The sequence below is a fragment of the Tubulanus polymorphus genome, chromosome 2 (assembly GCF_964204645.1).
Source record: "Tubulanus polymorphus chromosome 2, tnTubPoly1.2, whole genome shotgun sequence".
NCBI lineage: Eukaryota > Metazoa > Nemertea > Palaeonemertea > Tubulaniformes > Tubulanidae > Tubulanus > Tubulanus polymorphus.
The window spans coordinates 13,777,710-13,804,246 of NC_134026.1; the positions used below are offsets into that span (position 1 = coordinate 13,777,710).

General features: G+C 38.5%; 1 protein-coding gene across 3 annotated transcripts; it reads left to right on the top strand.

Moving 5' to 3' along the window:
* The first annotated feature begins 1,285 nt into the window (after positions 1-1,285).
* Positions 1,286-24,781, top strand: LOC141898880 (uncharacterized). Of its 3 annotated transcripts, none has more exons than XR_012618610.1 (4): positions 1,286-1,419; positions 11,203-11,650; positions 16,739-17,826; positions 18,061-24,781. XR_012618610.1 is itself a non-coding variant. In XM_074785025.1 (4 exons), exons 2-4 carry the CDS (start codon positions 11,233-11,235, stop codon positions 17,731-17,733), a joined length of 1,314 nt encoding a protein of 437 aa, XP_074641126.1. In that variant the 5' UTR covers positions 1,286-1,419; positions 11,203-11,232; the 3' UTR covers positions 17,734-24,781. The 3 variants fall into 3 exon arrangements, 2 of the variants coding, with proteins under 2 accessions (XP_074641126.1, XP_074641125.1); XM_074785025.1 differs by having other exon boundaries at positions 11,203-11,334; positions 11,434-11,650; positions 16,739-24,781; XM_074785024.1 differs by having other exon boundaries at positions 16,739-24,781.
* Positions 24,782-26,537: the final 1,756 nt, after the last annotated feature.

Genomic DNA, 26,537 nt, shown 5'->3' on the forward strand with positions numbered 1-26,537 from the left:
CAGGGTACCTATGATACCAACGATACCCGTCTCATGGCCTGTGAGATCCCAGGTTACCTACGATACCAACGATACCGATGATACCGCGGATACCCCTCTCATGGCCTGTAAGACCCCAGGGCACCTATGATACCAACGATACCGAGGATACCTGTCTCACGGCCTGTGAAATTCCAGGTTACCTGTTATACCTACGATACCCAGGTTGCCCGGGAGTAACCTATGATAGCAACGATGCCGAGGATACCTGTCTCACGGCCTGTAAGATCCCAGGGTACCTACGATACCAGCGATACCGAGGATACCCGTCTCACGGCCTGTAAGATCCCAGGTTACCGACGATACCTACGATACCGAGGATACCTGCCCCATGGCCTGTGAGACTCCAGGTTACCTAAGATACCAACGATACCGAGAATACCTGTCTCACGGCCTGTGAGATCCCAGGTTACCTACGATACCAACCATACCGATGATACCGAGGATACCCCTCTCATGGCCTGTGAGACCCCAGGGTACCTATGATACCAACGATACCCGTCTCATGGCCTGTGAGATCCCAGGTTACCTACGATACCAACGATACCGATGATACCGCGGATACCCCTCTCATGGCCTGTAAGACCCCAGGGCACCTATGATACCAACGATACCGAGGATCTGTCTCACGGCCTGTGAAATTCCAGGTTACCTGTTATACCTACGATACCCAGGTTGCCCGGGAGTAACCTATGATAGCAACGATGCCGAGGATACCTGTCTCACGGCCTGTAAGATCCCAGGGTACCTACGATACCAGCGATACCGAGGATACCCGTCTCACGGCCTGTAAGATCCCAGGTTACCTACGATACCTACGATACCGAGGATACCTGCCCCATGGCCTGTGAGACTCCAGGTTACCTAAGATACCAACGATACCGAGAATACCTGTCTCACGGCCTGTGAGACCCCCGGGGTACATGATACCAACGATACCGAGGATACCCGTCTCACGGCCTGTGAGATCCCAGGTTACCTACGATACCAACTATACCGATGATACCGAGGATAAGTCATGTCGCACGGCCTGTGAGCCTCCTGGCTACCTGCGATACCCATGATACTGAGGATACCCACGATATCTTGGAGATTCCCGAAACCTGGACGGAGCGCTCCTGATGTCGTACGTTGGTGAAGCTATCGTTTTGTAGCGTCCTCTTGTGGAGACGCCATTTTGAATCTGTGTCGAATTACACTGGCTTATAACCGTAGTAGCTCGTATGCAACTTATTTCAGCGCTTCGTCAGATGGTCGTGAGTTAGGTTTTTTTCGCGAGCTGTCGTGTCCAGTCTTGAGACCTGACATGCAGACAGACCTAAATGACTCTTGGCCAAGCCCAAGGCCAAAGGATCTTTGATTTTGGACAAATGCAAGCAAGTAAGCCTAATTGAAGTAGTTTAATGAACGCTTCACCACAGCCAATAACCATCTTAGGGGGTAATAGTGTAGATCCGCACCTCTCGTAAATGCACAGACAGGGACCTGACAAAAAAATTTTTGACCCCAGTATCCTACGTAGGGTTTTCAAGTGAAAATTTTCCAAACACTATACAAACAATTTAAAAGGCCTAGATGAAAGAAGGGTTTAATATAAGATCATAGCCATTTACAGAACTAAAATCGTTCAAGCCGTTCAAAAGTTATGAAGGAATTTGTCGGCTGAAAATCGCGCTTCTCAGCCATAGAGAGTCTTCATTAGGAAATGAACTAAAGGTCACAAGGTCAAATGGTGACCAAATGATCAATTTCTTAGTAAAGAAATAATTGAAAGTAGAAAAGAAACTTGTAGGCCTATATCTTTGGGAATTGCAGGGTTCGTCGCGGGCAGTGAAAGCAGTGAATAGCAGCGAATTGAAAAAATTCTATTCACGGCTGTTAATAGCAGTGAATTTTTTAGAAAGGCAGTGGAAATGGGAAAAGGGGCAGTGAATTCGGAAATTTGTTCAATTTTGTCTGAGATTGGCAATTTTAAAATGTCACGAGAAATTTCGATGAGTTTCGAACAAAAAAATATACGGACGATGTCATGCCGGCGGCAATTCAATTTCATTTTATTCATCGACGTGCCAACCAATTCAATTTTATTCACGAGTTTTCATTTTTATGGTTGCCATGGCTACCTGGTCCAGGCACCTGTTTCACAAAATTGCAAATGGCGGTGGTTTGCGTTCGGATTTTTAAAAATCTCTGGCCCGTTACACTGTGGAAAAATGGGAAAGTGTACATTTTAAGATTGGTGGCTTCATCATCCGGAGTACCGTAGCTGGATTGAACGTGTTCCGAATTGTATTCATAAGTTTAGATGTAGAATTTGCATGAAATCGTACGAACTTGGAGCCGGTGGTTTGGAGCTTTGATATCTCACATGAAAAGTACCCTACACCTATCTGGTGGTTCGATAGTTAAATTAGATGATATGTTTGGCAAAAAAGATCTCAACAACAATCGCTGTGGGAAGTGTGTGCTTTTGAAATGACCGTTTCTTCTAAATAATGATTAATGTTTTCATTTGCGTTCAATTATACTAAAGTGGCTACCCATACGTGACTACATACGCACATCATGCGTGAAAGAATAGGGTTAGGGTTAGGTGAGGCTACATATAAATTAACTTTCATTGACCCTGCTGTTTTCTATGACTACTGCCATATATTTTTTTATTTGGTTCCGAATCCCAATCCGGCATTTAGATTTTATTTGGCTTTTTAGTCCCAGCAGGCAATTGCGTTCACTTTTCGTCCATCTTCCGTCCGTCCGTAGACGGAATCCAGTTATTTTGGGAAGTTTTGAAGACGCTTCAATCTAATGTCTTGATATTTGGGTTACACATGTAGGCTACCCTAGACACATCTTCAGCCCAAAAACTGGCCCTGTCAGAATCAAGATGGCCGACTGGCAGCCATTATTTTTCGCTAAAATCAACACTTTTTACACATTTTTGAACTTTTTGAGGGAAATTTTGAAGACGTTTTGATCAATTACCTTGATCATTCGGGTGTATGTGAATCCCCCCAGGACCCATCAGCATAACAAAAATTGGGTCAATCGGACTCAAGATGGCCGTCCTAAGACCTTTTTAAGTGCCCAAAAATGTCAATTTTGGCCCGAATTCTGAGTCCTGTAGCTTCCTACTGGTTTGCCATTTCTCATTGCAATTTGTGATGGGTATTCTTTGAAAAGGGATGTTTTATAGGCCTACCTGAGACAGGTATTTTTGTTCAGCCAATTATGACGCAATTGGCGGCCATCTTGGTGTCATCAGTACTCATTCGTAGGTGGGAAAAAGTTTTTCCACATTATAGGCCTATTGATACCTACCGGTAAGCGTATTTTATTACCACAATCAATTAGAAACTTGTAGCACATAATGTGTTCTATGATTGTGGTGAGTTTCAAGTTCATTGGTTTTTGTATATGGCCACCAGGGGGCGTTGAATAATACAATATCTTAGTATTTCTATATTATATTCGTATCAATGCATATTTTGTAACCACAATCAATTGCAAAGTTGTAGCTCATGACATCATCTATGATTGTGGCAAGTTTTAAGGCCATTAGTTATTCTATATGTTCACCAGGGGGCGTTGAATTGTAGAATAACTTAGTATTTCCTATTATTATATTGGTGCCTTGGCATATTTTGTTACCATGATCAATTACAAAGTTATAGTTCGTGACATGTTCTATGATTGTGCACAAAGCTAACACCACCGCAGTTTGATGTGTCTAGTTTAAATTCTGATATAATCTCATTCAGGGTTGATTGTTTACACAAAAGGACGTACTTTGGTGTGGCAGTAATATTATTGGGATCATGTCTTTTTTCCCAGTGGTTCCATGTTAATATTGTATTTACGGGTATGGATTCACATAAATTTTGGATGGTTTTAGAATGATCACCACATTTGTCACATGTTTTTTCGATACAGGGGGGTAAATGAAAACGTGCACCATGGATCGATAACGCGCGCAACTTGTATCTGACGTTCTGGCAGTACACACATTCACACGTTTCTAATGTGGTGTTTAATTTTCGGACATTCTTAGGACGTAGCAAAGTGAATTTTGTTAGGCCAATTTTAACGTCAGGATTTTCCTTATGGAATATTTGAAAGGCCGTCAAAATTGATACTTGCATTGAATATCCGGGACCATGTTTGTTCGCATATCGCTTCGATGGAAGAACACGAGAGATGTCCTCCCGATGATAGAACGATATAACCTTGTCGATATTTATTGCGCTCAACGCATCAGATCGTCTATTGCGCATTCCACCGCGCTTGACTGCGCGGCTTATAGTTTTCCAATCGATTTTATAAACACGAGCCAAGTAGCGGTAACTGGATTTAATTCTAGCGATATATCGTAATGCGGCACTGCTATAGACTTTCTTTACTTTAGCCCGACGTATGGGAATTTCTCGGCCGACCATTTTCGTGTATAATGATTTTATGATTTTTCTTCTTTTACTCGGCGATTTTGGGAGATTTTTCTTCGCTCGCGAAAGATCATCATATTTTGTTTGTTGTACCCTATACGAAGATGATTCTGCCGGTAAATGAGTGTCGGGACTAGCTTTTGATGTTTGAATTACATCATACAATTGTTTTTTTGCATGATAGCGCCGACGCTCTTTTTCGTTTCTACGACGCTTTTTCTGCGCCGACTGACGTGCTCTTAATTCTCTTTGTCTTATTTTCCAGTACTTTCGTTTTTGATCGACAGTTGACCGGGTCACATTTTGTTTGTTTTTTTCTTTTGGTGTCAGTTTTATTATCGGAAACCTGCCCGCAGGTGCTTGAGAGGCAGCACTGGCTAGTTTTTTTTTTCTCTAGACTTTCTATTTCGCTCCCTGGCGGCAGCTAGGTCCCTTTCTTTCCAACAGCTTGTAACTCACGAACTACGCCGCGCATCAATATGGAATTTTCAACACAGTACAAGATGCTTATTATCTTTCCTCGAAATTTAGTTCAAGTAAATCGGATGACAATTATAAGATTTATCAAGTTCATAACTTTTGAAGTGGGAAAAAACGGCACTATGGCCGGTTTTGGTCACGTGATCTGAAAACCCTATAAATGGGTCAAAGGTAAAAGTGCAGATCCGCACCTCTCGTAAATGGTTCAATTACATTAAAATTACATGCAATAACTCTGTTTCAGAGTCGAAATTTTAGTCGGATTTTGTCTCGAGATTGTCACGATATTTGAACCAGACACCATAGGCCTATTGGATGGGTAAATCTGAAGTGAAGATTTGTTTAGGACATTTGCTGAAACAATGTTTCATGAACTACTCAATTTGAGGAAGAAAAATAGAAATTTCTTATAAATTTCAACGAACATATTAGACAAATTGGCTAGAATTAATAACCCCAGTGACAGTTGGCAAAAAAGTGATGAGTTTTATGCACTGGTTTCATCAAAAATACTTTAGACAAATCTTCACTTTTGATTTACCTATCCAATATGGCGTCCTTTTGACAAATCATCCCGATTCCGAGGTAGAAACCTCGCCAAAATCTACTTTCTAGTGAAGATATCATAATATAAATCACTGCATTGGATTCCGTGAGACATTCTGAAGCTAGAACAGTATATAATAATTCAGTATATATTCCTTTAGTCTGAATACCAGTCGTTGTTACGGTCCCTACAACGTCTGACGCTAAAGTATCATGTAGAGGTTAACTCCTGTTAATTGCAATGCATCAACTGATTTTAATGTCAAATCAAGCCTTTGTACTAAAAGAAATTAATTAGTTACCTTTTTGACTTTGAAAACGTGTTTTATAATAAAAATTTTGATGATTTAAATCGCGAACCGGAGAATTTATTTATTTGAATTGAATTGATTGCCACAATCGGGATTTCCAATACGGACTAAATTAATAAAATGTGAAAATTCAATATGTCTCTCTAAAATTACTCTAAATTATATTTTTTGTTCATGAAACGCATAAATTTTGGTCAATTTTAACCTTAAGAATTTGAAACAAGAATAATATCTGCATTGGCATCAAGGTCAGTCCGTGTTTAAGCCCGAATCCGTCATTTACACTCCCATCATGCACCACGAAAAGCCGCCATATTTGTTATGTTGCTTCACTTCAACTGTTTTTTGAGGCGATAAGTCAAAAGTTTTGAGCTACAACTATCGTCAAAAGCCACTAAGGATTACAAATTTATGCACAAACAATAGTTAACTTCCATCCGATTAAAGAACAGTCAGTTTGAGGTAAGTTGATGGTGTTTTAAGGGGTGAAATAGACGCTCAAAGCCTCGTCCCTCAAAATGAGGGATGAAAATTAACCTTATATGAGCACTTTCGCCAGACGTTGTTTGAGGAACAATGGCTAGGTACTAGACTAATATTCCTTGTATATTGTATCTTCGGACGATAATGTCACGTGATGACTCGCTGGGTGCTAGAGCAAACTCCGAATGCAGAAAAACGTAGACGGTACAAACTCGCGTACTTTGTGGCGGACTGTTATGGTGTTATTGCGTCAATCACGTGAGGTGCAGATCTGCACTTTTACTGGTTCGTGCTGATTCAAATATCCAAAGTGGATATTTAACGGTTTTCAGATCACGTGATCAAAATCGGCCATAGTGCCGTTTTTTCCCACTTCAAAAGTTATGAACTTGATAAATTTATTAATTGTCATCCGATTTACTTGAACTAAATTTTCGAGGAAAGATAATAAGCATCTTGTACTGTGTTGAAAATTCCATATTGATGCGCGGCGTAGTTCGTGAGTTACTAGCTGTTGGACTCAACTTAAAATTGTTGATTGACAGTTGCGCGTGTACTCTTCACCGCGGATTTCGAAAAATGCAGTTTTGAGATGCCCATCTTCTAGGCTATCCTGCAGAAAAGGGGCAGGACTAGGGATCACAAAACCTTCACAGGTGTTTTCAAAAGTTCTTGATTGACATCCAGGTATGCCGTACTTGTTTGTACCGGCAATTTTACAGGTTTTACGACTCTTAACTCTTTCGATGTCGTCGGCGAACCGGTTCGCCGAGAATTGATGTGAAATTGGTTATCTTAGAACGCTGTTGGCGAAAATATTCACCGATGTCAATCAGGTGACACGGTCGCTGATTGGCTAGTCGTTAAAGCTATTCGAAGCATCTAAGCCAATCACCCACATGTAGGCGGTTACTACTAGCTGAGCTTCCATGAATTTCAATGTCACTACACGTGTTTTGAATGGTTAGATGCACTGACATACATACTAACTGTGTTAGTAACTAGGCGCTTAGTGCATACATATATGAATGTATACAATACGCGGCTACAGCGTTATATAGACTCGCATACATTTACAAGCGTCTGCAGTTATTTGAAACAATCATGGCAAACAAACGTTTTACAGCTGAGCAAGTCAGAGATCTCGTTTTTGATAGCGGCAATGATGATGATAATGTAGATAAAAGTGATAATGAAAGTGAAAACACATTTGAAAGCGATGAAGCAAGTCAAAGTGACGAGGAAGCACCACCAGCGCTTCCTTCAGACAGCTCTGGAAGTGAACACCGATCCAGTCGTACCTGCTCCAGCTGTCACTGCTCCAGCTAGGGGTCGAGGTCGTGGTCGAGGCCGTGGAGGTCATCAACAAGCCCTGCAGCCCGCTCGTCAATGGGTCAGAGATGCTAGTTTTCCGGAAATATCCGGAATTCCGGAAATTTAGGATCGCCGATGTCAATTCCGGAAATTGGGTGAGAATTCCTCGCGGCGACCAGTAATGGCACGGACCGTAAAAGCGTTCGTTTGTTTGTACTCGTCGTCGCTTCTGTGTTATTTTATCTTGGTCTCTGTTTCCGAGGACGTTCTGCTAAAATGTGTATATGTGTGCTTGTTGTGGTATCTGTGCTTGCATAGGCGGAGCGCCACTGTTGTGACGCCATTTCCAATTAAAAGTCAAATCTTTACGCGCCGTTGTACATCGTCCCGCTGACGGCTAACAATGTGAAGATGCACGTGGTAATAATTAAGATGATATTTAATAAATATCATCTTAATTATTACCACGTGGGTGCTATGTCCTGAGGCATGCAGTTTTGTAACTTTCTTTTTACCTGCAGCTCTCAAGCGGGACGGTCTGCAAAATGAGCACGCACGGAAAGATTGTCAGTCGGGAGTCAGCCGATATAAAGGCAATTGACAGCGGTATAAAAAATAAATTTTACTGGCACTGGCTAGAGTGTAAGGACAGTAACGGAGACTACTTATCGAACTACATTCGTAAGTTAGACTTTGCTGGCGTGGCGTACTGCGTCGTTTGTAAAGACCAGGTCAAATACGGTAGTGGCGAGAAAAAAGATATTCTTCGTCACCCGGATAGCGCGCGGCATGAGAAGGCAGCGAGGGGTATGAAGCACAACGAATGCCGAACTTTTTATCGACTTTAGCTATAAGGCCACATACATTCAGCGTAGAAAACTTTAATGATGATTTGATACAAGGCATTTCACTTATGTTTGCTGCGTTTGCTGTACTAGTGACATTTTGCTTATTTAAATCAGAAGTGTCAACATTTCGCATATTTACATCAGAAATGACAATGTTAGGAGTGACAATGTATGACATTATTTTCCGTCATGGCCATTTTCCCACATATTCTTGGACATTTTCCCATATGTTTTTCATTGTTTATTTTATAATACTTTATTTAGACATTATTTAATGGCTGGATATCTGAGAGGAGTGAAAATGAAATTTAGGATTAGTTTTTGAATTTATTGAGTAAATCATTCATGTTCACTTCATTCATGTTCAATATCAATAGATCAAAGAAGTCAATTTTGCTTTGATCTACCAAACCTTTGTATCAAACCTAATATTTTTCTTTTGTCACATGAGTGAAATTTGAGCTGAAGTCAGTTTCCCAATTAGGCCTAGGCAATTTTGCTTTTAGAAGTAAAATTTAAATATTATAAAGAAAAAAAAATTATAAAGAAAAACATGTGGGAAAATGTCCAAGAATATGTGGGAATATGGCCATGAGGGAAAATAATGTCATATGGGAAAACGTCCATGTGGAAAAATGTCATGTTATATCAGGTACATGATCGTTACGAGGCCTATTAACATCAGGGTATGTATCTACCGTATGAGAATTTGCATGCGAGCCAATGATATTTCTATTTACATTTGGATTACTGTCACATAAATTTACACTATTTACAAATTCAATAACATAACAACAACTTTGAGATACGAGAACAGTCCGGTCTACGAATTGTACGCATTGTTCCTTCCGCTGGTTCCTAGTGGCTGTCCATCGGTACGCGGTCACGGTTTTCGCGGATAACTAGTTTGTCCCGAACAAAGAAAGCTTTTTTTCTGTTTGCTTTCGCGGCTCTCAGCTAAGGGAGCTTTTCGCGTCGTGTCGCTGCCCATTCCTCAGGCACCTGTTCATTTAGTCCTATAGGCGAGCCCGCCAGATTCTTTGCAACTGAATGTACCAGTTCACGATCTTTGAAAAACTTGAATTTTGCAAACATTGAGCGCAGTTTTTTCTACTGCGGAGCTCTGATGGTAGCGCCCTCGTTTTAGTAACACGTGTAGCTCACCAAAATCATTGAAGCCGTTTATCTTTAGATAAAGGATTATCTATTGATAGAAAAAGATTTGTTTGAAAATATTTGAACTAAAATTAATTATGCATACGCCCGGGGTCATCTTGACGAAAAAAACGTTTGTGTCGATATGCAGATGAATTTTAAACAATGCTAATTTGCATTAGAAATACCGTACTGGTGGACCAACATTGTGTAGTATATAGTTGAAATCAAACGAGGGAATTGTTGGGGCTCGTTATCTATGATACCACCTCTGTGCGGGTATTGTCTTGATAAGCCTCTACGTCATACTTGCACTACGATATAATGTTAAGGTATATTGATGAGATCATTACATAACAGAGTAGCTACAATTGATGTGGCAACTACGAGGGAACGTAGACTTAGTTCTGATCGGTGTACAAGTTTCATTCTCAAGTTCATTTTTACCCTGAATTCCAAGACCTGTAGCTTCAGAATGGTTTCCCATTTTTCATTTTTCATTTTCCAAAAATCGAACAAATTTGCTAACAAATGAGGTTATAACTTTGACACGAAGTCATGCAATCTACTATGTTTATGTGCAAAATGTAGCTTCATCATGCGGCTAAAATCTGTTGGAAATGGAATTTTGTATATCGCATTCACTTCAGAGAAATAGACGAATTCGTGGCGAATTTTAAAGAAATTTCAAGAAGCTTTTTGTTTCATAAAACGGCTAGAAGGCTGATGTAGAACGTTACATTGAAGTTAAATAACTGCTCGCTACGGTTGGCTGAGCTCCCGCTGTCAATCAATGTAAAAGGGCATATTCGATTGACGCAGACAAATTGGTCTTTTAATCTTCTCATCTATTAATCTGCTCGGTTCTAGTTTCTCATTTCCCAGTCATGGGAGAGTCTTTCGATTCGGTCTCCCCATATTTATTTCATTATGCAAATAACCGATTCAATCGATACGCTACTTCACGGAAGATTATGCGCGCACAATCGAATAGGCCCAAACCTCGTGATGATTGCTGATTAGATTTCGATGATGTTGTTCACCGAAATCAGCAGATTTTACACATCCATGAAGTATTCAAGGAAAACCTTAAAGATGCATCAATCAGATGGCGCCCATACATTACAAAGATAACATTCTGCGCCCGAGATATTAAGATCCGTGGATCTCTTGTTGTTGGTATACTATGGGAAGGGATCTTAAACATTACACAATTGTGGCTTATCTTGAGCATCTTTGTCTGCACGAGGATGCTTTCCTGGACCCATTTTTCACTAAAAATTAACGTGAAATAACAACGGAATGTCACAATGCAAATCTCGTGCTATGAGCTGGTTACCATTGGTTACTTATTTGTTTGCAAGGCTCTTTTCAGTATAGTCTTAACAAACTGCTTAATCCGGGTTTTGGTCTAATCTGGACAATATCTGCAGTCCATTTGTTTATTAATATACAAGAAAATGACTTACCGGGTAATCGGCATTTCCCGTAAACCGGATGAATTGTGTTGGACAATAATGATCTGAATTAAACAGGTTCTACTGTGGTAAGTTTATATAATTATGTTTACCCATCATTTTTCAGGACCCAATGGTTTAATCAGTATTTTGCAAAATGAGCAATCATTCAAATATAGCAGTTACCCAGCATGTACGACAATTGAAATTGGATGGAGCTGCTCAGCAACGAGTTTGTTTACAGCTACTTCCACCGAAGGTTTCTTCCCTAAGAAATTTGAAAGAAAATTCCGATTTATTCGTGAGACCAATGAATTCTGGCTTGGATGTAAGATCAACTGCTTTTAAAAATGAACAGGGACTTTTAACTGATGAAGATAAAGATACAGCAAACAATATATGTGGAGTATTGGCATCAACATCTAATTTAAAAGCATCTGGTGTGCGCCTAATTCCTAATTCAACTAGTGATTATTCAGGAAAATTGGAACCAGTTATTCAAGGGCAATCTACTGAAATAGGAAAAGTCATTTTATCGCCATCAATGAATGATCCTGAAGTTGATTCAGGCACAGGTAGGTGAAACATTTTGCCATCATAGAATTTCCAATTTCGGCGTATTCTACTGTTTTATCATTGGTTTTTCCCTGTTCAGTAGCAAACCATTGCATTGGATTATTAATCAGGCTTTCTGCTGCCTTCATTGAAAACCCACTTGATAATCTTTATTATAAGGGTTTCTGCTGCTTCGCCGAAACCCTCTTGTAATTCGGTTGATCATTATTATTACTTGTCCCATTTCCAGCCAAAAATTTTTCAAGAAATGAAACGCCTCTCAGATTCGACTACTAACAGCCTGTAAACGTTATCTTCAATTCGCAGAGATATATAACCTATCGATGCACTGTTTTAAATTTGCGTTTTGCTATATATTATGAATTAATCTCGCGTATTTACTGGGACTAAAAAGCGACAAGAAAACGCAAAGAATCGTCATCCATTGATAAAAGTGCACCCAGAGAAAGCCTAAATTTACCGGAAGACCTTGAGCATCTACTCAACCGTAAGTCAGGGATTCGGACTCACATTAGTCCGGACACGTCAATTCTCGCCATCTGATTCATATATGACCGATTCAAAAAGCAAATGTTTTCGCAAATCAAGTTATCGGACTGATATAAGTCCCAATCCGTCATTTCCCGTTTCTGATTCATCTATTGCCGCCATTTTGTACCATCTTCCGTTTGGCAGATGAACTCAACATTACCTAAATCACTTCAAAGACGTCGACGCAGTTGATGCCACATCATGTTTGAATCCCGACAATGCTATAATTTTAGTAGTAGTAGTAGTAGTAGTTAGATGCATGAGCCAATTGGCCCTTTCATCCTCATTGTCCTCTTCGTGTCTCATTGGGCATATGTGGTTCGCCTTATAGTCGCAACTTTGTACAAATTTTATACATATAAATAGTTTGTGAGTGATTGTTAGTATATAAGGACGAAAAGGATTCCCCCACTCGTGTGACACCCAGCTGTGGATCTGGCAACACCTCTATGACTTAACCAATTACTGAACAAGTCTAGGCGCACGGAGTAGACAACTACCCCACCGACATGCACCCTGGGTATACCATTCCGAATGAGAGCATCATTTCATGTTGCTAGATCTAAGTGCTGCATTTGACACAATCGACCATGACATTCTACTTAAACGCCTCGAATACCGTTTCAGAGTGACTGGAGTCGTACTGGATTGGTTTAAAACATTTTTGTCAGAACCAACAACAAGTTGTTCTAAACAGGCAGTCATCTTCAATTTTTAGGCCAGCCTTAGGCTCAGCCTATTACTATACAAATGGAGCGAATTTAAATGACATGGTTTCCAGAGTAAAGGCTCTTTAACTGTGCAACTGAGCATATATTCATACAAATCATTCATTAGAGCATTATCCATTTGCCAAACTCTACGTAGCTGAATTTTGAAAGAGGGCCTCGTTAAAATTTATATGAGCTTTTTAGCGAATATCTGATCGCAGAATTATTGGTTTTGAAAAGCCAATCAGAAAGCAAATGCTCCTCTATGATTGGCTTAGCCGCAGAAATGAGCAGGCATTCACGTGAACCCGCGGTATCGTCTACCGTTTTACATCTGGGTTTTATTTTCAGATCTAAAATTGTATTTCAAGATCGATTTCTGTGAAAGCTTTAGTTGATTTGGTTTTTGGGAGGAATATTTTTATTAGCACTACAGAAAATATCATTGACCATTGTGCAAAGTCCGGGAAAAATAGCTTTTTCTTAAATCAGATAGATGACCTTGATATGCTAATTAGCCATGTGCTCGAACTACAAATTCAATCAAATTTTATTCTCTAAACTGCAATAGTCTGTTACTTGGTACAAGTCAGTACAATATAAAAAAGTTGCAGATTATCCAAAACTCTGCTGCCCGACTTGTAACAAGATCAAAAAAGTTTGACTCGATTACGCCAATATTTGCTGAGCTACACTGGCTTCCAGTTGCTAAACGCATTGATTTCAAAGTTCTGCTCATGGTTTTTGAAGTATTGAATGATTTGGCACCAAGTTACATTTGTGATCTAATCACATTATATACTCCTACCCAGATCCTTACGATCCACTTATACAATTTTACTAAATCTGTCTCATTTAACACCAAATTTTACGGCCACCGCGCCTTTGCCTCAGCAGCTCCAATCTTATGGAATGCTTTACCTTTTAGAATAAGATCCTGGAGTGATGTAGTTACTTTTAACACTGAGCTGAAAACTTTTCTTTTTAGGCAATATTTTAATTGACTGTTCAAATTTGTTTTTATAGCCTTGTATATTTGTAAACCGCGCTGAAATGTATACGGAGCGCGGTATATAAGAAATAAATGTTATTATTATTTACAGTGCTTCATCTAGCATTAAAAAAGTGCAGGGTGCTGATTTGAAATAAGGGCATTTTTGTGCGTGATTCCATTGGAGGAACCTGCAATGTTCCCTATTGTATAGAATCGAGGTACCCCCTACTACGATTGAGGACTAGAAACTATGTTTAACTCTGATTTTGCCATGAGTGGCAAACTTGACCACAGTACATCCTTACACCTATGCCTGTCAATGAACAAAAGTTAATCTATTGATAGGGCTTTCAAAATGATTTGGAAAACCAGTTGCATATTTTTAATCTTAGAAATATCAAATTAATTGATGTCAATTGATAGTGTTAGTGATTGGCAAGTAACTGTTGATAATTGGTAAGCAGCCAGCTTAAGAACACATTATTGCTATTAGGTTACTCAAACTAATTGTCTCTGCGAGTCTCTCTGTGAGTTCACCGAAAAAAGTTTTTCACTTTGTATATATAAATTTGTCTAATAGTCTAGATAAAAAGATCCAGAGCATCACGATGTGTTCAAAACGAAACAATCCATTGGATATTCACTACTAGCTTTACAACGGCAGTCGCTAGAGTGATTGGCAGTAGTTTGGAAGTCACCCAATTTCCTGGAAACTTAAACTAGGCCACGCGTACGAGGCACGTTTTCACACGATGCACACTGACTGCAGTACATTTAAATATAACCACTGATCACATGAGCTACTATCGTTGATATCATATGAGATATTTCATAGCCGTCGCAGGATACTTACTAACAGTGGGATGCGACGGCTTATTTTGAAAGCCCTGGCTCATTACTCGTGACTGACAACGGCAGGAGGGTGGCACAAGGGCCAGCATGGGACACATCTGAAGGGCACAAGGGCGGCTATTTTCGGGGGCGGGGCAGAACGCACCTCTGTTTTTGGCTAGATGAAGCACTGATTTATTATCTAGGAGGTGCCGTACAGGTCACACTTGTAAAATCTTTCAATTGCTACTAGTCCTACAATCATTATCTGATATTGACAAAGCTTGGTTTGTAGATGCTATGGGCCAAGGGCTAAAAAGTTATAGAGCTGTTTTCTGGATTTGAACTCTTGAGAGTGCTGTGTAGGTGGTCCTTGTAAAATCTTATCATAAAACAGCGGAGCAATATCTACCGATAGCCTGCTTAATTAAAATCGTTGTTTATTTCTGAATGCAAATTCTTCACTGAACAAATTGATGCATAAAGGTAGATCAACCTAATTAACAAAATTAACAACCATTAACAAAATTATTGATCAAAACGCGCAAGTGCGACAGACTAGTCCATGCAACTGCCACCAGGGGACTTTGAAAGAACCATATGTTCTGTTATGCTATTTTGGTACATCGATACTTTTTACGTGGTAGCCCTTGTTCGAGCTGGATCATATCCAGCCGATTGTTGACCCAGGTTGCGCTTATTGGAAATAAGTTATAATTTATGGAATGTAGAATTATTTTCGATGACGCTTCCCAGTGCGATACCGGGTATATAAACCAGTTAGGCAGAAAACCCGTTATCGCTGCTATGCAGCTATATTTATTAATAGAATTTATTATTATTATCTGTATACGAAACTATGTACCAAATAGTGTCGCCGTGAAGAAGAATTGGGCCTTGAAATTTTGTGTGGTAGTCAATCATTGTATAAACTAATGCCACGGGTACAAACGGGTGTGAAAATGTTTATAGGGGGCCAAATAGAGGCAGACAAAATTTCAGCCAATCACTAAGCAGGAATTCTAATCATAGACTCTTACTGCATTAAAACAATTCTACAGTACAGTAACATGCAGTCACAATGGCCCAGTGAGTAGAGGTCAGGAGGTTGAGTCCTGCACAGATCCGCATATATTTTGTTTACCTCCAATAGTTACCGGTCTCCGGTACAGGTCATCAAAGCTTATAGGGTCTCCACAGGCATGGCCACATAGATTTGAAACCATTCTGTATCACAAGTACTAGGCTGCATTGACAAATTCTGTACATAATATTAATCAGAATTCCACTGTTTACTCACTGTGAGCCTCTAAACATTGAAATTTAAGCCCGATTCAAAAATGGTCACCGGAAAACGTTATGTATTTTCCATTTACTGGTCGACATACACTCGGGGTGTATTTTACACTCAGGCATTTCACCTGATGTTGGGAGCATCAGTTGTCTTTAGTAACATTCTAGTTATAACTTTGCTGCATTTGGGTTAAATGCTGAAATTAGGTCAGGAAACAGGAAATTTGAAGTCTGGATGCCACTCAACGACATGCTGATGGAGATAACCAAATGTATCTTCAGGTTTTCAGCCTGTCTGTATAGTAAATTTAGATTAGGGGTGCGCTTTGGATCAAGGGCTGTTAACATATATTTCAATTATTTGATAATTTCATAGATAGCTTGAACTCATATCAGAAGTCAATATTTAATGTTCTTCCAATATCAAAGCCTATTTTCAAGTGATCATATGGCATATATCTGTACATTTTTCTAGAGTGATACATATTTAGGAAGTATTGTTTTCATTTATTTATAACCCAGCTTGATTTAATGATAGCTAAAATTTTCTTAATTTAGTTTGAAATCTGTGGTTAGTTGAAAAGTGTAGTTTTTCCTTGACAACCATTATCCCTTTCAGGCTCCCATATTTAGTGATTGAACTACTTTTTCCAGGTTCTTGGTAACCATGGTATTTCTTATACTATTGGAATGTGTTTATATATATGTATAAATATTCTGTTTTCCAGATTCTGACTTTGTTGCTGCCATGGTTACAATATCGACTCAGCACTCACAGACTGAAAGTTCTGATATCCTTGCAGTTCAGGATGATTCCCCAGCACTTAATTTGCCTCAGCTTGTGAGTCGATTGAGTGCACGTGAGAAAGTAGATTCAAGTCCCACAGTTCTTTACCCATGTGATCTCTGTGGTAAAACTTATGCATCTCGCAAAAACATGAGACGTCACAGAGTGATTCATGAAACACCGTCGCAGCATACTTGCCGTCTGTGTCAGAAATCATTTCTACGGTCCGATGCCTTGCGACGACATTTAAAAACTCATGAAATTGATGTTAATCATCCTCAAAAACAGAAGATAGCAGCAATGTCCTGTTTAGAAGATGGTGAGGTAATTCTTCGAGGTAAAGGACGCCCACTTATTTGTAAAAAGATTGGAAATGTAAATGATGATATTAGTATGGCTGCTGCAGTGATATTAATGGAAAATCAGGAGGACAAACGTAAGGCAGCTGCAGAAGCTGAGGAAAGAAAAAAGCGGCTTATTGCTCGCCAAATCCAAAATACTATAACGCTTGCGATGAAAGAAGACAAAAAAACCAAAGTGTTTGAACAGGGAGAAGTGGAAGTTAGACAGAGGTCAGAAAGCAATTTTGCAATGTCTTTAGAAGTTGGAGGCAAATCCAAAGGGCATTCAAGAAAAAGACAACAGGAAAAGGAGATTGAGGAAAGATTATTACGTGAAGAAGAAGAACGGTATGAGGAGGCAAAACGCTTAAGGTTAGAGCAAGAGAGAATTGAACAGTTGCAGGCAAATTCTGATTCAGATGCTGAAACTTCATCTGCTGCTGCAGTTATAGCGGAAATGAATGTCAACCAAACAAGCTATAGCCATGATATGTTACAAATGATTCAAAAGCAAGGGAAATCTATGAAATCATCAAAAAGAAGCACATGTAATATTCTTAAAAGGCGTTCCCCTCGGACTATAAGTAATAACTGATTTTTTGTACCATGTTATTCCTTATCAATATCATCAGAAATAGTGAGGCAAAATGAGGAAGAATTGTGGGTTTTGGTGAATGTACCCAAGTTGGTATGTATAATGCAATGATTTTTCCACAAAGCCTTTTAAATTACTTTTTGGTCCACTTAAATGTTTTCATTAGAATATTTCAATTGTATGACCATCATGGTTTTCCATCTAGTTACTTTTAGAAGTTATGTTCATCTCAATTTTCAATCTAATGATTTGCAAAAAAGTTTTTTCGTTTCTTCCATCACTTGAATATAATTCATCACAATTCTACTTCTTTTTCATATTCTACAGTCCTTGCCAGGTTTCATGTAGAAAATGCTCAGATGAAGAAAAAAAAAATTACCTTCCATTTAAAGTACCTGTCATAGAAAAACTTTTTTCATTTCATTATTTTTTCCCGCTGCGCCCTCCCACTCTTATCTTGAAATCTCCGAGTTATTAAAAAAGGGCTGATTCCCATTTTGCACAAAATTCTAAATGATTGCCACCAAAAAATGAAATTGAACATAAAACAATTGGGCTGAATTAAGTCTGGCTTGGGATTGTTTATGAGGATTTAAGGGGATTGAATACTGATGCTTACCTTATTTGGGATGTCAGGCTCCGATGTCTGTACGCAATTGGCTTGACAAATGGGCGATTCACCTGAGCATTTCTGAAACAAGGTAGGGTAAAGTTCATCCTGAGAAGAATTGCATTTTGAAAGTCATTGAGGTGCATAAATTATGTATCATTATTTAACCCCTTCCCCCTTTGTACACAATTGTATGCAATTTAATGAAAACTCCCTCCCCACAAAGCGTATGTAATAAATGGGGGTAGGTCTGAAACACGGCCCCGGTCCCGGCCGCGGCCGCACACGTCTATAACACGGCCCAGGCCCCATTTACGATAATACAAAATGCTAAAGTTGTAAATACTAATACTTTTGCGAGTTTATGTATCGGTTACAGTTCTATTTGAATTTACTTTGCACAGTTTGGTGAATCAACTTGCCATCATTTTTACACTGAACTCGTTGAAAATGTGACAAATCTCCAAGCAATGAACACGGAAAGAGTACAGCTAGGGATAAGTTGATTTTTGTATGTGAGAGAAAGTGCATGGAAGTGTGAATTAACCCTTTTCTTCTCTTATGTAACATTTCTTTTTTGGGTGGTATATCCTACAAGCTATGCTTTTTTATATCTTCTCTGATAAATTATGTAAATTTATACGTAATTTTTGCAAAAACATCATAATTTATAATAAATTTATATTAGGCCTATTTGCTATAAATTGCTATAATTTTCAGAAAATGGACAAACAAACAATTATAGTGTTCGTTTTATCCCACAATGATCAACTAGTACAGTCTACCTAGGATGTAACGTAGCAGTCGGGACCAGATAATTTATATGTTATAACCGAAATACGGTATACGTATAAACCGTAGAAACTTCGTTATATCCGAATGTCATTTAAAGGCCGACTTCAAGTATAAAAGGTCCATCATCTGTCAGACATGGCAGTATCTCTGAACCCATGGAGCAGTCAAGAGCTCCAGCGTTGAAACTGGTATTTCCCTAACATCTCGGTCAGCTTACCGATTTGGACCCTCCTTTTTTGTCAGGGATATGTGTAAACATGTAATATAGTCATATCTATGGCTTAAAATTTAGTTTAAGCCCTCCTTTCCAATGAAGTTTAGATAGCTTGCGTGTATGCCTATGGTAGCCCTGGCAACAGTTGACGTTGGCGTACATGATTCACGAGCTATGCTCATGTAGAAATCTATTTAGGTCAGCACACCATAAACCGTGATATAACGTATATGTTAGTTTTGTGATGGAAACTATCGATCACTCGACATGACACGAGTGCGTACAGCAGTAGGGATATTACACTGTATTAACATTTTCGTTTTTAACTGTTATTTTATTTCTAATTTTTTAATTTATGCGATACATTATATCCGAGGATAATTACGTTGATTTTACTAATTGGGACCGAATAATTTATACGATATAAGCGTCTACGTTATAAAAAGTATGGTATATTCAATGTTTTTTTAAGGCCTAATAGAAGGAAAAAAGTTTGGACTGGAAATGATACGATATAAGTGAATCTACGGTAAAGCCAATGACGTTACATCCAAGGTAGACTGTAGATACATAATAATCAACAACAAAAAAAAACAGGCAACAAAACATACTCTCACCCAAATAAGAATCACCAGTTGAAGGAGGTAAATAACTCAGTTTCCCTAAAGTAAATTATCCACACGAGCTTTTCGGGTATTGTGTTGGTGATACATTTAAGGTAGAAAAGTTGATTTGTTGGCACAAAGTAATGCACTCTTAATGCAGGTCTTAGGTTATTTGTTATACTTAACCTAAGAACCAAAAAAACCTAAGGCCCCTGAAATATTGAGCTGCTTCTTCCTACCTTAGGGAATATTGGGTATTTTTTCATGCATTCTATTTTGGTTTATTTTAAACGAAGACGAAGGTTTTTTTCAAAAGTTTCAATTGTAATTTTACCATTTATTCATTGAAATATTTAGCCCAGATATTTTTTGCTTGCCAGTTGATTACTGCTGATGATGTAAACAAAAGAGACATCGAATATTTTGTCAATTGCAAGCTGTTGAGCTCTTAGAGAAGTTATGTTCATCTCAATTTTCAATGTTTATCTCGTTTGAATGCCAGACAATTTTGGTATCCCTACATCGAGAGCAAGGGCTCGAGACTACACTAAGTTCACGTCGACAGTTCCACAACCTTCATGATAAGGGAAGTAGGCTAGACCTAAAGTCTATCCTTGTGGTTATGATTGCGGTGCATCAAACAGTTCATATCATCGCAGATCTGGAACCCTGTGGTTTCTATGTGCTCAACTCTGCAAGTAACTGAGGTCAGGCAACAACTACATTCGGGAGTGAATAATACTAAAGTTTTCCCATTCTGGTCATTCACTTCTCTTTATTCCTCTAGATTTGGTTTTTTCTTGTATATTCTCAAAGTACACCGATTACTTAAAATGTATTTAAGCATGGAATTCATGTTTTCGTGGATTAATTTCTTATTTTGTGCACTTAACAAAGCTAGACATGCGCAAATGACTATTTGTGGATTTGATTATTGTCTCATGAGTCGTACGTACTGTGCTGCTCTTTTGCTTAAACACCGTCCAAATATAATGTTTCAACTTAAAAATTAGTTCTGACACTTTCTAATGTAAACATCGACTTGGGTATCCTCGGAAAATATTCACTCTTGAATGCAACAAGACTTCAAAGCTAATTTTTTTCTTGCTAATTTCTTCATTTTCTTAGTGTAAGCTTCGAAAAGTTTTGCTCTTTATTCACTCTTGCCTGTTACTATAGTAACAAGCAGCTAGGGTCCAGCGAGTCAGCGATGCTCATGGTGAGTTTGACGGCTTACAGCTATCAGTATCAATTAAATTGTTGTTGATACTGGCTCTTTGAGAGTGGAAATGCCGTGATCATAACCACTTGGATAGACTTTAGAATCATCATCGACCTTTCCAACGAATTGCGTATTTGGATATGAAACATCAGCGTAATGCCCCATAGTATTCATAGAAATCACATGTTTATCATCAACAAGTGTACCGGATATGTGTCAATCAATCATTCCAGCAAACACTAGGTTGGCACAATAACCGTCTTTTTATGACCACCACGTTTGGGTTTCGATGAATTGAGATTTTTCCTGTAAGACACAAAATTGAATATTCGGAATTGCACAACATGCAGGGAAAACTTGAAGTTGAGAGAGGAAATGTTTTTGATTGTCTTTATTCTGAATGTTGCCCAAAATGGAGGCCTTGGTATTAGTTTACTGTTTCCATCGATATACATGAAAGCCATCCCCAGTAGGAGACTGCCACAAAATTTGGAAAATTTAGCCAGTTCTGGTAATTCTTAATTTATAACACTACTGGGCATTTTTAAGTCTGGGGTTCACCTTGGCAATGTGACCTTGTCTTCTAGTCAGTTTGTAAGCATCACTATTCAATTCAGTACCATCAAAACCTCATAATGAATGCCAAGGGGACTAAATCGAATGGGGGCTGCTGAGGTTTGCTCACCTTCATTTCTGGTGGCAGCCATTTTAAACACTGTCTAAAATGGTGGCAGGGAGTAAAATCAGCTTGGTACTTTATTAGAAATTATTGAGTGTACCCCTGGCTACGTAATCACCAATTGCGGTACTTAGAATAAAATGTCAGTTATTGCACAAATCTGTCTACTAGAATTGGTATCAGTCACATTATATTACTGCTGGCTTGCTAATAAAAATGGTGATTAACTGATTGAGCTCAATGAAAGTAATTATGTTGTTACAGTGATGTAACCGTGACTGAGAGGCATGCAAATTTTCTTGCATAATTATATAAAAGGGATATTGACAAAATTCAAGTTCAGAAATTTGCTTGTTTGCTACGGCTAGTGCTAGTTGGGACCGGAAATTGGGACCTAAATCTGCCATGTTTTAGTTCATTTGCAATAAAAATCTCTCGCTTCAAGATTTTAGTAAGCGTTATTTTACTAACTGTATGTTGTCACCCGTATTCCTTTGAATACATGTATGGTAGCCCCAAAAATACGTTGTTAAGATGAAACCTCATTTCATGTGCTATGCATCCCATTAAATGTCTTGAAGTTGTCAACATAAGTTTAGCAACAACACTCGAAACAATGATGTCTAGCCTTTGAAGACGATGTTCTTTTGTATCCAACGTATTACGTATATTGTATATTGCTCAGTTATAGTAAAAAAAATGCTTTCTAAAAGCTTAGAGCAAGATATTTTTTTGCGAATTAATTAAAACATGGTGGATTTAGGTTCTGATTGGATTCGAGAAATTCCAGAACTTGAATTTGTCGAAATCCCGTATTCGGTCACCATGTAGACATTTATAAACATACTGTTATATTAAGTGTGCGCGTTATTCAAAAGGTCCCATAACTTTTGAAATGAAATTCATTCAATATTCGCCAAGACATTTGGGTCAGTGCAGTAATTTGATGAAAAATGAAGTGGTTTTTGAACATCCCAAAGTTTCCACCGTATCCTAGTTGTCAACATAAATGCCGATCACAAAAATTCATGTACATGTAATATTTACTTGTATCCTAAAAGAAAAGAAAACCACAAAAAAATCTATGGAATATGCGTAGTGTGTTTTAATGGACTGTGGCATTAGCCAAGTTCATATTGTTGTCAACTCACCGATTCTCTGAAAACGAATGCAAAATTATCCAGGGTCAGTAGAAAGTAGGCCTATTGGAAGGAAATTCTAGGACACCTCCAGTATGGAAGTATGGAACGTGCCCCAGGACATCAACAATAATTTGACAGAAGTCAGACATGGAAAAACACTTGAACTGTTTAATCTTTAATTTTGTATTCTCAACTATAAAATGCATAGAGAATTTATCAAGAATAAACATTGTGTATTGTACATCTACAGCAATCCTGGCCTAGCCTGGGAAACTGGGACTGGAAAAATTGGTAAGCGAAGTCTGTGTTGTGACTAGTAGGGAAATCACAAAGAAAGATTTGTCCGAGTTTAGGCATGTTTGAGTGAGGCGAGTCTTGTATTTCAAATGACAGACAAGTAATATGCAAATGATTTGATATCTGATCATTTCTCAATTGAACCCTTTTATATAAAGACTGGCTTATGTCAACCTGTGACTTGACGCGTCCTGATGCAAGTGGTGTTTATCAGTGACCAGCTGTCTATGGTAGGCCACCAGATGCTGTCATATCCGCTCGACATGAGCCGGCTTCTGACAGCAACCCGATGCCTACCGACTTGGCACAAGTGTATAAGCTGATAGTTGCTTTCGAGGGCAACCAACCTGAGCTCAGCTGCAAGCGGTGGAACGGACAGAACGTTTCAACATATCTACCATATTCATCAATAATTTAGGGTCCATCATATTCAATAATTCGTAATGTTTTATTATTCAGTTTGATTTTTGTAACAATAACAACTAGCAATAGGTATATATCTTCTTAGATTGGTGAATAACAGATCATTAAATAATGGCATTCATCACCGATTTCGCCTGGATTACGTATTGTACATAGTCTTTCTTCTTTCTATCTATCTTTCTCAATCACTAAACAATGTTTATTGACACAATATCATAACAAATAACTCGATAAGTAATTTTTCAAACTCAAAATTCTTTTTTATTCATTATTACAAAGTGTGTGATCTTTGGTAACCGTTTCATCCCACCAAGGTTGAACAAATTCTCTTTTCTTGCGTCACGTAGTGGAGGAAGAAAAGTTAATCTTGTTGTGGCAAGTGAGGGTTTTTTGGCGTAAAAGGCAGTTGGGTGGATTTCGTCATTCTAGGCTGCGTTGCGACCGAGGTTTTACCTAGGAAATTTCCTTTAAGGAAAATTATCAGAAGTTTTTGGCTAATGGGTAGATGTGAAAATAATGGGTGTTATCAGTTGTTAACATGTGTTGGGTAATGTTTTCTATCTGAAGAGTATCGTAAGAATCTAAAAATGAGTTTGTATAGTAGAGGTTTGTGAGGTATTAGTTAAAATTATGTAAATAGTTTGTAGCTCCAGATATTCTGATATTTTTTTCAATTGAAAATTGAAATTCTATGCTTTTCCATCAAACAGCCATGGTGGTTTTTATTGTGGAAATAAACTGCAGCATCTCATCTTTTTATTAGTAATCAGGAGTTTGTTTTTGATTGTTTATAGTTCTGGATAGAATTTAGCGTATGGATATTGGTAACCCCGGGCGGGTGCAACAAAGACTGGGTTTTTAACCCATCAGCACTCAGGAATTGTCGAGAATTAACATCTGTATTATCTTAACTTTGACATCCCATCCTACCACGCAATTCTAGATGTCCGGAAACCATTTATTACTGAACGGAAACACCTTGTAAGAGTTTGTGTTACGTACGTGGGTTGACCACGAGCTAATGTACTACGCATGCGCATGTAATGATAATCTGACTTTATGGGATGAAATAAACTAGTATTAGTTTGCAATTCAAGTGTTCGGGTTGTGTTGATCTACTCCAAGTTGACATCAAGTCACACACACTTTCACAGGAATTTCACAGTGTAGTGTCAATAACTCCGCAGAAAATTCATGGGACAATTCCAAGTTTGCCACAATACTGAACTCATTTGCTGTTTATCTTCATGCATTACTAGTTGGTGTTGTTTCGTAGTAAATTAATAGTCAAGGCTTTTATATGATATTAGATTTGATGAGGTGGGCCACCAAAATCCTTTTGGCCCCCGAGATTCATCCAAACTTACTTGGATTTGAAGTGAGCGCTCAGATCTATCATGTTAAAAAACAGGAAGATGTTGATTTCTGTATGGTATTTTGAGGACCTTGGTGTCTAGCTTATCATAAGCTATTGGGTTTGAATCCCAATATAACTGTTTTTGTGCAGCATTCGAAACAATGTCAGGGCAGCTTGAGGAGTTATAGGCAGGGCGGATACTGGCGGCCTGGGTGCTAATGGGTGATGGGATAATTTCATATAGTTATTTAAACAATTGACATCTACTGGATCTTGGATCATCCATATGTAATCTGACCCCCTAGTGACAATAGTAGCTCCACTGCAACACCCAAATTATGATCCCCAATGGATACCTACCTAAATGACCAAATACAACTTTTGGACCAATGTTTCTTACATGGAACATTTTTAGATTAGCTATGGATGGAGATAGTGGCGTTTCTATGAATCATATGCCCATCCAAAGGTGCAAAACTCGTTTTTGGTGGAATAATATGGAATTGGAAGAATTTAAGACCTCTTGAAAAAAAGGAAAATTTGAGTAAATCTGACAAACTTGATTTACACTTGTATTTAGATCAATTAAATAAAGCAAAGATATTTATTGAGTGGTGGAATAGTCAAACACAGAATGACCCGCATACTGAGGCTTTAATCAGTGGTTAGAATAAGAACTAGTGCCATACATGTATACATAGGTTTAGTTTGTTTGTCAAAACATCTGTCACACGCTCGCACCATTCAATTGTAAGCGAGTACTTCATTTGAATATTGATCGATCGATCAAACAGGTGTTGCCATTCAACGTTGTTATATTGGATAGCTAGCAGTTAGTATAAGGAAAGGAATTACCAAAAGCGCAATGCATACGCGCAGGATACTTCTCTCTCGCAAGGAAAGGAATTTCAGTTTGTGTGGTAAGTTTTAGCAAAACAACCCGACCTGACTCGCATAGTTTTTAGGGGATAAGCATCCCATTATTGAGAGGCGCCAAGAGATACTTATCCCCTAGCATTTCTACTTACACCCCTGCGACCCATGCCTCACCAATTCTCCTTCAATGGTTGACAGGAAATTATATTTAAGGCGCCTTATGCGTTTCCTATCAACCCCATACCCGCGAAAGGAGGATCGAAAATCGAAACTGAAAGAGAACCACGGAGGGTGGACAAAGGTGTATTTTCGAAATGCCCCTGCAAGCCAAGCCCGGCGGCGCTACAGTGGTGAAATGAATTGCCTTTCATACTTAGCTAAAACACCGAAGTCAATGTAACTGGTGTTTACTAAAGAAATACGTTATTTGAAATTAGAAATTATTCCGAATGAAAATAATATAAGAATGAAAACTGATAAATGAATTATAGGCCTTTAACTTGATTATGATTTAATTTTTAATCAAATTTGTAATCAATTATCTATATTAATTGATTATTAAATTCAAATTCAAATATTCATTT